The sequence below is a fragment of the Corythoichthys intestinalis genome, chromosome 7 (assembly GCF_030265065.1).
Source record: "Corythoichthys intestinalis isolate RoL2023-P3 chromosome 7, ASM3026506v1, whole genome shotgun sequence".
Classification (NCBI taxonomy): domain Eukaryota; kingdom Metazoa; phylum Chordata; class Actinopteri; order Syngnathiformes; family Syngnathidae; genus Corythoichthys; species Corythoichthys intestinalis.
Window position 1 is genome coordinate 60,121,189 of NC_080401.1, and position 11,479 is coordinate 60,132,667.

At 41.3% G+C, this 11,479-nt stretch overlaps 1 protein-coding gene across 1 annotated transcript; it reads left to right on the plus strand.

Annotated features, from left to right (window-relative positions):
• The first annotated feature begins 1,923 nt into the window (after positions 1-1,923).
• On the plus strand, positions 1,924-10,240 carry LOC130919046 (major histocompatibility complex class I-related gene protein-like). The gene is made up of 7 exons (XM_057841437.1): positions 1,924-1,955; positions 4,561-4,827; positions 4,901-5,179; positions 6,109-6,408; positions 6,477-6,575; positions 6,642-6,659; positions 9,889-10,240. Exons 1-7 carry the CDS (start codon positions 1,937-1,939, stop codon positions 10,125-10,127), a joined length of 1,221 nt encoding a protein of 406 aa, XP_057697420.1. The 5' UTR covers positions 1,924-1,936; the 3' UTR covers positions 10,128-10,240.
• Positions 10,241-11,479: the final 1,239 nt, after the last annotated feature.

Below are 11,479 nucleotides of genomic sequence, written 5' to 3' on the forward strand. Positions count from 1 at the left end.
AACACTGAAGTGGTGCTATGTAATCTGTTCGCTTGTGTGAAAAAACTACATTTTCTCACGCCATTAGACACCACTTCCTGCTGAGAGCCCAAAGCTGTGTTCGTACTGTTAGCTCCATGTGTTAATAAAGAAACAAAGTTGTCAGCACGTCGTGTGTTTTGATACATTTGTCAACAAAAAGCTCATAACAAGACACTATGCACGATCCGTTTAAGAGACGCTGGAGTAGGAGGAGGAGAGGAGGAGATGAACAAGAGAAGCAAAACTTTGCGGTCGAATGTGGACGACTCATCTCCTTCTTTCCCCCCAACGTTTTTATATTAGGGCTGTCAAACGATTAAAAATTTTAATCGAGTTAATTACAGCTTAAAAATTAATTAATCGCAATTAATCGCAATTCAAACCATCTATATAATATGCCATATTTTTCTGTAAATTATTGTTGGAATGGAAAGATAAGACGCAAGATGGATATATATATATATATTCAGCATGCGGTACTTAAGGACTGTATTTGTTTATTAAAACAATAAATCAACAAGATGGCATTAACATTATTAACATTCTGTTAAAGTGATCCATGGATAGAAAGACTTGTAGTTCTTTATGAAAAATGTTAGTACAAGTTATAGAAATTTTATATTAAAACCCCTCTTAATGTTTTCGTTTTAATAAAATTTGTAAAATTTTCAATCAAAAAATAAACTTGTAGGCCGCCATTGTAGATGGCAATAATTACTTACACTATAAAATCAGTCGCACCCAAGCGCCAGCAGAGGGCAGCAAAACTCTGCAAAACACAATTAACAAGTGGGCCTTTCGTTCCTCTGTCATTTAAATCTGTCTGAGCTGGGCCAAGTGCGTTAATTGCGTCAATTTTTTTAACGGGATTAATTTAAAAAAATAATTAACGCCCGTTAACGCGATAATTTTGACAGCCCTATTTTATATTCTTATTTTATATGCACGAGAGCTGCCGGATCTGCCAAAATGAACATGAAGTCTGATTATTATTTTTTTTAACAATGTCATCAGATAGACAAAAACATAAAATGATGTGCAAATGCCTGCGTCTTCAAATCATGAAAATAATAACAGCCTAGATCTTACCAATCTTGTAATCTCAATGGGTCTTGTGACATCCATTCCATGTCAGGTAGTCTAGGCACATTGTTTGCATCCTGATTAGCGTCTGGCTAATACATGTTAGGTACAACATAAAATTCCAAGCTCCTCTTCTTCCTCCAACTCTTCAAAAACTTGGATCTCCTCCTTTGTGCTCGATCTATCGCTTATATCGCTGTTTGAATCATTGTTTGAAGGGCTTTGTATGGCGGCCGTATGTATGGAGCTGCCATCGCTTTTCCCGGTGTGATGTATCACTTCCGGGTTCGTCCCCTTCCAGGCTGGAACTTCGGAAACGCGATTAATTTGTCAAATATACAACATATAAAATATTTTTTCATGCTCTATTTGTTGGACAATGTTTAATTACTTTGATTGTGATCCTATTTGGCATGTTATGAAATAACTTCACATTTCTGCTTTAAGCATCCTGAAAAGTTGGTAGTGTTTTGTCCCAACCGTCCCTATGCAAACCTACGCCCTTGACTGTAGTATAGTTAAGTTTAAACAAAACATTAATTCAAATTCTATTTATTTATTCCACTTTTGGTGGGGCCCAAATTGATATCTTTTCATGGGGCCCAAAATCCTTTGGCGCCACCAGGAGATGGCGAAAAAACCCTGGGAGACGACGCTGGTCCCCGCTCACTATTCCTGACGTCACTTATCAGGAGTCGTAACCGGCGAAAACGAAAGCAAAGTGTCAAAGTAGCTCATGTGAGCCGACGCGGAGGTTTGTCATTCCAAAGTGTAATCAAAACAGCACAAAATGGTGAAGATCATCGCGCTGACCACCTCCTTGCTGGCTCTAATGGACGTCGCCGCGCCTGGTAAGTGACCATCTTCACATCGGAAGACGCACTTTGCCTTGCCAGCAACAAAGTGGATTTCGGCCACTCGAAAGTCATCAGGAAATCAATCAGCGTCGCCATTGAAAAATAAACCGGTTTTGCAAGTCTGTTATAATCAAATAAGTGAAGTAATAAAGTAGATGTTTTCAAAGGTTTTGCCGTTAAATCCGCGGACGTTTCTCGAGTAGCTAAAGTTGTACTCAAGTAAGAGTAGTTAGACTTCAAACTAAAATAACTCAATTAAAAGTCGTCATCCAACAAGCAAAAACTCAAGTACTGTACAACTAAAAAAAAAAGTCATCCTTGAAGAGAATGCTCATTTCTGAAGTCACTGTTCATCATGTTTTTTATTTAAACAAATATCAAGTTCTTTCTCAGCACAACGTCCATCTATAAGAATTGTTTTTTTTTTTTTTATGATACTATCACCAGTTAAATGACTGAATGAGGCCAAAATTAATGAATTCCGACTGGGAAAACATAATGAAAGCACACCCTTTGCTTCCAAAGAGCACGAGTGCCCTCTAGCGGTTAACAATTTCTACCATGAAATGTACGGTATGGTGTTAAATCAAGGCCAAGTTTTGTAATCTGAAAAAAAGAAACAATTGGAAAAAAAATGTTTGAACCTGAATGTTTAAGTTGTATTCTTGAATCTTTCAAAAGCAAAAAAAACCTTTTCTTTTTTCCAGTTACAAAGTTGATATTTTCAGGTTCAAAGATTTTTTTTTCCACTTACAGGTCTTTTTTTCAGTTTCAATGTTTTTTTTCACTTTCAAAGATTCAAGAATAAAACTTAAACATTCAGTTTCAAACAGTTTTTTTCCCCACTCATTTCTGTTGAGGTAATTACCGAGGGTTGATGGATTGAATATTTGCTTGATTGATTGAATATTTGCTTGTGCTCATATATACCATAAATCAGGGCCGGCCCAGGCCATTTGGGGGCCCTAAGCAAAATAATGCAAAGGGGCCCATATTTTTGGCCCACCATTTCGTCACAGTGTACTGTGAAACCCATACATGCAATCCAAGCCACACGTCCATATTTTGTATATTAATCGGATTTTGTTGCACTGCATACTTCAAACTTCTCACCCCAAATGACTTACATTAGATAGCGCCAAACCCTTTTCTAAAAGAGGAAAGAAAAGTTTTATTTTTTTAAGCTTGTAATCAAGTATCCAAACTCACAAAAGTCAACTTTTATTTTTCTAAGCTTCAAAACTCACAAATGTCAAATAAAGCAAACTGTAGTAAACAAAATAGAATATAGATTAAGCAATTGCCAGATTGGGGGCCCCCTAGTGGTCAGGGGCCCTAAGCAGTTGCATAGTCTGCGTATAGGCTGGGCCGGCCCTGCCATAAATAATACATATTGCCATATTTTTCTTATTGATATAGCCAGTAAATGATTATTGCTTGTTATACTAGGTTGTAGTATCATGTTTAAGTGTTACAAAGAGTAAAGCGGGTCGGGATGACAACTGCCTTGCTTCATGACCGCATCATTGCGTAACTAGACCTTCCGAGACATCTTCAGAACCTGGCGTCTGGACTTTCGTCTAGACCTTCGAGGACAATATTCCATTCGAGGACATCTTCCATGGCCGCAGCGTTGCATCACTGAAGTGTTTGGGTCATTTTGACCATTTTTTACATGTGCCTTTGCTTACATACGTGTACTTAGTTAGTTCCACCTACATGCTCACATAGCCAACCAAAATCACATGGGTGTCTCCAGCTTGCTCCCCCCTCCCTCAGGGCGGCACCCTTTTATGTTAGGACAAACCCCTAAATAAAAATAGCAATATACAGCGTAATCTAGCATTCCTCTGTCTAGTCACTCTTTTGCTTTCCTTGGCCAAGAAAACTGAGTGTCTTCTCTCCTTATTTTGGGGTAATTTTACAAATGTCTACCTAACGGTCTATTTTTGAACTTGACAGTTTCTTTTTTTCAGATTACAAAACCTTTGGCCTTGATTTAACACCATAGAAATGAAAAGCATCGCCACAGGTCAACAAAAGAAAAATGGACTCAAGAGTGGCGTTACTTCAAAATAAAATGACTTAAGTAAAAGTAGTGCTAAAAAAAAAAAAGAATCAACAGTAAGTGACCCTGAAATCAACAGAAAGTGACCCGATAACATTTTTTTTCTTGTCATATTCATAAAATGACATTACACTCAAACTTTATTCTTGTATTATTATATAGTTGTCGTATTATGACTTGAAACTCCTAATATTACAACTTGTCACATTACGACATTAATCTCGTAACGTGGCGTCAAATTTTGTCACATTCTTCGAATATGATATGAATTTAAGTAGCATAATGACTTTATTCTCATCACATGACTTTTTGCTGGTGATATGACATAAATATATGGAATGTTATCATGTCATCATATTTCAAATTTCTTTTGTGTATTATTGCAACTTTTTTTCTGATAGTATTGCAGCATATGACTTTAGTCTCGTAATATTATAGCTTTTTTTTTTTCCTTTCTTTGCGTGACACTAATCATTGTTCATGTCAAAGATGATGAGTACAAGTAACAAATGCTTTTTATTTTCCTTTCAGTGATCCACTCGCTCAAGTATATCAAGACTGGGTCGTTTCAAATTCCAAACTTCCCAGAGTACATGGCTGTGGGTTACGTTGACGGCGTTCAGATTTCACACTACGACAGCGAGAGCGGGAAAGCAAAAGCCAAACAGGAGTGGATGAACAAAATCACGGCCGAGGAGCCACGCTACTGGGAGACACAGACACAGCTCAATATTGCTAATCAGGAGAGAGACAAAGTCAGCATTCGTAATCTTCAAGAGCGCTTCAACCAAACGGGAGGTTTGTGGTCGTTCCAATTTGGAGCATTTCATGCCCGGATGTTGTCTTATCACCTGACGTGCCTTTCTCTCAGGTCTTCACATGGTCCAGCGGATGTCTGGCTGCCAATGGGACAATGAGACCGGCCAGGTGCATGGTTGGACTCACTACGCTTACGACGGAGAAGACTTCATATGGTTTGATTGGAAGGGACCGAGATGGATCGCCGTCCAGTTGCGAGCTGTTATCACCAAACACAAATGGGACAAAGAGGACAACTACAATGAATTCCTGAAGTATTACCTGACTGTGGATTGTCCATTTTACTTGAAGAAGTACGTGAGCTTTGGGAGGGACGTCCTGATGAGAACAGGTAACATGTCTTTTACACATTGTCCATGAAATGTTTCCTCCATTTTTTTTTTTTTCCCCCATCAATGCTTTCTTTTCTCTCATTCATTCTCATTTTCCCCCCTGAACATCTCCTCTTAAATGTTCTCTCCCTAATTTGTCTTCTCACACCTTGTCTTGCACAATTCAAATTTGACATGCATTGTTTTTGGGGGTTTCTTCACTCAGCCATTTGAGTGAATTTTATTATTCCAAGAAAATAAGACAAAATCAACAGAAAGTACCCTGGAAATGCTTGACAATCAACAGGAAGTGACCCCAAAAGATGCAAAAATGAACAGGAAGTGACCCAGAAATGCACTGATTCAAACACAAATTGACCTGAAATCAGCAGGAAGTGACCCAGAAATGCCTCAAAATCAACAGGAAGTGACCCAGATAGGGACTAATACCAACAGAAATTGACTTGAAATTAACAGGAAGTAACCCAAAATGCCTAAAAATCAACTAGAAGTGACCAAGAAATGACTCAGAATCACAAGAAGTGACCAGTAAACAGAAATGCACTAATACCAACAGACATTGACCTGAAATCAACAAGGAAGTGCCTGGAAATGCCCCAAAATCAGCAGGAAGTGCACTAAAACCAACAAAACTGCCTTGAAAACAACTGGAAGTCATCTGCAAGTACCTCCAATTCAACATGAAGTGACCCATGAACAGGAAATGACACCAGAATGTCTCCAAATCTACAGAAAGTGACCCAAAAAATACCAAAAACTAACAAAGTCATCCAAAAACAACAGGAAGTACCTCGACATCAACAGGAAGTGACTCAGAAATCCCGTGAAATCAACAGGAAGTGATGAACTCTTCTGGTTGGCACGAATGGATGTCCAGTTCACTTCAACTGGAAGGACTTTGAATCTTCACCTCACTTCTCCTTTTCAGAGCTCCCACGGGTGTCCCTGCTGCAGAAGACGGCGGGCTCGCCGGTCACCTGCCACGCCACTGGTTTCTATCCCAGAGCGGCCGTCCTCTTCTGGAGAAAGGACGGCAAGCGGCTCGACAAGAACGTGGAGGTGACTGAAATCCTCCCCAACCACGACGGGACCTTCCAGACTAGCGCTCGCCTCATAACGGTGGACGAACGCGCTCGCTACGAGTGCGTCTTCCAGCTGGACGGCGTCCCGGAGGAGGTCATCACCCCGCTGGACCTCGCCGAGGTGCTGAGCAACGAGTGCATAGAAGGTGAGATGCACACACTACCTGCCCTCATCCAACGTGTTGACCTTACGTTTGATTTTTTATTTGTGAAGCGCAAGCAAGGAGAGAGACGGTGCTGGCCGTCGCCGGCCCCTTGGCCCTCATCTTTCTGGCCGTCGCCATCTGCGTCATTGTCGTCAAGCGCAAACGAGGTAAGGGACGTCAGCCATTTTCACATCGACCGTCACTGAGACGTTGTTTCTGTCTTTACATCGCAGCCAGATACACGCCAGCTCGTAAGTCAAAGCGTCACTTCCTGTTCATTGGTCTTTGAGGTCACTGCCTACACATTTCGGGGTCACTTCCTGTCACGTTTGTATCATTTCCTGTTGATTTTAAGGCAGTTCGCTGTCACTTCAGGTTCACCGGTCACTTCCTGTTGATTTTGGTGCTTTTCCAGGTCACTTCCTGTTGATTTTGGGTCGCTTCCTGTACATTATAAGGCGTTTTTCCGTCACTTCCTGTACATTTTGGATCATTTCCTGTTGATTCTAGGGCATTTCCCTGTCATTTCCTGTCCATTTAGGATAGTTTCCTGTTGATTTTGGTGCTTTTCTGGGTCACTTCCTGTTGATTTTAAGTCACTTCCTGTACACTTTGGATCCTTTCCTCTTGCTGTTAAGGGCATTTCCTGTTCACTGGTCACTTCCTGTTCACTTTAGAGTCACTTCCTCTACATTTTAAGGCATTTAAAGGTCACTTCCTGTACATTTCCTGTTGATTCTAGGGCATCTTCTCGTCACATCCTTTTCCTCGGTCACTTCCTGTTAATTTTCAGGTCACTCCCTGTACATATTGGATCCTTTCCTCTTGCTTTTAAGGGCATTTCCTGTTCACTGGTCACTTCCTGTTCATTTTAGAGTCACTTCCTCTACATTTTGAGGCATTTAAAGGTCACTTCCTGTACATTTCCTGTTGATTCTAGGGCATCTCCCCGTCACAACCTTTTCCTTGGTCACTTCCTGTTCATTTTGGGGTCACTTCCCGTCACATTTGGATCATTTCCTATTGATTTTGGTGCTTTTCCAGGTCACTTCCTGTTGATTTTGTGGCACTTCCTGTACATTTTTTATTCTTCCCTATTGATTTTTGGGCATCTCCCTATCACTTCTTGTTCATTGGTCACTTCCTGTTCATTTTAGAGTCACTTCCTCTACATTTTGAGGCATTTAAAGGTCACTTCCTGTTGATTTTAAGTCACTTCCTGTACCCTTTGGATCCTTTCCTCTTGCTTTTAAGGGCATTTCCTGTTCACTGGTCACTTCCTGTTGACTTTGGGGTGACTTCCTCTACATTTTGAGGCATTTCGAGGTCACTTCCTGTACATTTCCTGTTGATTCTAGGGCATCTTCTCGTCACATCCTTTTCCTCGGTCACTCCCTGTTAATTTTCAGGTCACTTCCTGTACATATTGGATCCTTTCCTCTTGCTTTTGAGGGCAGTTCCTGTTCACTGGTCACTTCCTGTTCATTTTAGAGTCACTTCCTCTACATTTTGAGGCATTTAAAGGTCACTTCCTCTCCATTTCCTGTTGATTCTAGGGCATCTCCCCGTCACAACCTTTTCCTTGGTCACTTCCTGTTCATTTTGGGGTCACTTCCCGTCACATTTGGATCATTTCCTATTGATTTTGGTGCTTTTCCAGGTCACTTCCTGTTGATTTTGTGGCACTTCCTGTACATTTTTGATTCTTCCCTATTGATTTTTGGGCATCTCCCTATCACTTCTTGTTCATTGGTCACTTCCTGTTCATTTTAGAGTCACTTCCTCTACATTTTGAGGCATTTAAAGGTCACTTCCTGTTGATTTTAACTCACTTCCTGTACACTTTGGATCCTTTCCTCTTGCTTTTAAGGGCATTTCCTGTTCACTGGTCACTTCCTGTTGACTTTGGGGTGACTTCCTCTACATTTTGAGGCATTTCGAGGTCACTTCCTGTACATTTCCTGTTGATTCTAGGGCATCTTCTCGTCACATCCTTTTCCTCGGTCACTCCCTGTTAATTTTCAGGTCACTTCCTGTACATATTGGATCCTTTCCTCTTGCTTTTGAGGGCAGTTCCTGTTCACTGGTCACTTCCTGTTCATTTTAGAGTCACTTCCTCTACATTTTGAGGCATTTAAAGGTCACTTCCTCTCCATTTCCTGTTGATTCTAGGGCATCTCCCCGTCACAACCTTTTCCTTGGTCACTTCCTGTTCATTTCGGGGTCACTTCCCATCACATTTGGATCATTTCCTATTGATTTTGGTGCTTTTCCAGGTCACTTCCTGTTGATTTTGTGGCACTTCCTGTACATTTTTTATTCTTCCCTATTGATTTTTGGGCATCTCCCTATCACTTCTTGTTCATTGGTCACTTCCTGTTCATTTTAGAGTCACTTCCTCTACATTTTGAGGCATTTAAAGGTCACTTCCTGTACATTTCCTGTTGATTCTAGGGCATCTTCCCGTCACAACCTTTTCCTTGGTCACTTCCTGTTCATTTTGGGGTCACTTCCCGTCACATTTGGATCATTTCCTATTGATTTCGGTGCTTTTCCGGGTCACTTCCTGTTGATTTTGGGGCACTTCCTGTACATTTTTGATTTTTCCCTATTGATTTTTGGGCATCTCCCTATCACTTCTTGTTCATTGGTCAATTCCTGTTCATTTTAGAGTCACTTCCTCTACATTTTGAGGCATTTAAAGGTCACTTCCTGTACATTTCCTGTCGATTCTAGGACATCTCCCCGTCACAACCTTTTCCTTGGTCACTTCCTGTTCATTTGGGGTCACTTCCCGTCACATTTGGATCATTTCCCATTGATTTCGGTGCTTTTCCAGGTCACTTCCTGTTGTGTTTGGGGCACTTCCTGTACATGTTTTATTCTTCCCTATTGATTTTTGGGCATTTCCCTATCACTTCTTGTTCATTGGTCACTTCCTGTTCATTTTAGAGTCACTTCCTGTTAAGTTTAGGGCATTTCCTTTACATTCATCACTTTTTGTTGATTTAAAGTTATTCCCAGGTCACTTTTTTTTTGTAAATTCGCTTCATGTACATTTGAAGGAATTCCAAGGTCTCTTCCTGTACTTCCTGTGTTTTGGGCCATTTACTGTTTATTTTAGAACATTTCCCTGTCACTTCCTGTTGATTTGGGGGCTGCATCCTGTACATCTCGGATCATTTCCTCTTAATTTTAGGGCATTTCTGGGTCACTTCCCGTTGATTTTGGAGCAATTCTGCGCCACTTCCAGTACTTTTCCAGTCATTTTTGTCTTTTATTTACAATTCATGGCAGAAGCCATTTTTAAAATGGGGTTTGAAGAGGAGGTCCCTCAACATACTGTCTTTTCAATTTTGGATATCATTTTTGTTTAAATTGAAAGGAATAAACGGTATTGACGGGCTACATCTTTTGCCCGGTCCTCCCGTTTGACAACCCTGAGCTAAAATCTCCACCCTCTCATTTGCCCTAACATAGCAACCCGCTCCAATTCTGTTTCGTCTTGGATCGACTCCATCGAGGCCCCTTCTTCTGAGAACGAGACGGATTTTTCCCGAGGTGCTGGTTCTGAGATTTTGGTTCATTCTCCCGAGACCGACGCCCCCGGGGTCGCTTCATCCGAGACCGACCACCCCCGGGTCGCTTCATCTGAGATCGACACCACCGAAGCTGTTTCTCCCGAGACAGCTTTTTCCCAAACCACTTCTTCCGAGTGAGACGCCCACGCGCAGTTAGGTCAACCCCGAGTCATTTACCTCTTTTGCCGGCCGATTCCATATTTTGTTTGCTTTTCTTTCCGCGCGTATCGGATGACAGGCACGTGCACTTTCTCCTCACGCTCACGTTGGAAAAGAGGGATAGATTTTCTTAGTTTTTTGTGCCTCGAGGATGTTTTTGCTAGCTTTCGCCAATCGTAGGAAGGACATTTCTGGCTTTCTTGATGGCAATGTTTTTCTTTGTTTTTACCATCCGGGTAACCTAGCACACCAGATTGTTCCATAATTACAGTGCCTTGCAAAAGTATTCGGCCCCCTTGAATCTTGCAACCTTTCGCCACATTTCAGGCTTCAAACATAAAGATATGAAATTAAATTTTTTTGTCTAGAATCAACAAGTGGGGCACAATCGTGAAGTGGAACAACATTTATTGGATAATTGAAACTTTTTTAACAAATAAAAAACTGAAAAGTGGGGCGTGCAATATTATTCGGCCCCTTTACTTTCAGTGCAGCAAACTCACTCCAGAAGTTCAGTGAGGATCTCTGAATGATCCAATGTTGTCCTAAATGACCGATGATGATAAATAGAATCCACCTGTGTGTAATCAAGTCTCCGTATAAATGCACCTGCTCTGTGATAGTCTCAGGGTTCTGGCCTTTATGGAAGAGTGGCAAGAAGAAAGCCATTTCTCAAAGATATCCATAAAAAGTCTTGTTTAAAGTTTGCCACAAGCCACCTGGGAGACACACCAAACATGTGGAAGAAGGTGCTCTGGTCAGATGAAACCAAAATGGAACTTTTTGGCCACAATGCAAAACGATATGTTTGGCGTAAATGCAACACAGCTCATCACCCTGAACACACCATCCCCACTGTCAAACATGGTGGTGGCAGCATCATGGTTTGGGCCTGCTTTTCTTCAGCAGGGACAGGGAAGATGGTTAAAATTGATGCAGCCAAATACAGGAACATTCTGAAAGAAAACCTGTTGGTATCTGCACAAGACCTGAGACTGGGACGGAGATTTATCTTCCAACAGGACAATGATCCAAAACATAGAGCCAAATCTACAATGGAATGGTTAAAAAATAAACGTATTCAGGTGTTAGAATGGCCAAGTCAAAGTCCAGACCTGAATCCAATGGAGAATCTGTGGAAAGAGCTGAAGACTGCTGTTCACAAACACTCTCCATCCAACCTCACTGAGCTCGAGCTGTTTTGCAAGGAAGAATGGGCAAGAATGTCAGTCTCTCGATGTGCAAAACTGATAGAAACATACCCCAAGCGACTTACAGCTGTAATTGGAGCAAAAGGTGGCGCTACAAAGTATTAACGCAAGGGGGCCGAA

What these genes read in the sequence shown, in the direction of transcription:
- LOC130919046 (XM_057841437.1), top strand. An exon ending in GCGCTTCAACCAAACGGGAG is followed by an intron (nt 4,828 to 4,900) that starts GTTTGTGGTCGT and finishes CCTTTCTCTCAG; the next exon opens with GTCTTCACATGGTCCAGCGG. An exon ending in GAGCAACGAGTGCATAGAAG is followed by an intron (nt 6,409 to 6,476) that starts GTGAGATGCACA and finishes TTATTTGTGAAG; the next exon opens with CGCAAGCAAGGAGAGAGACG.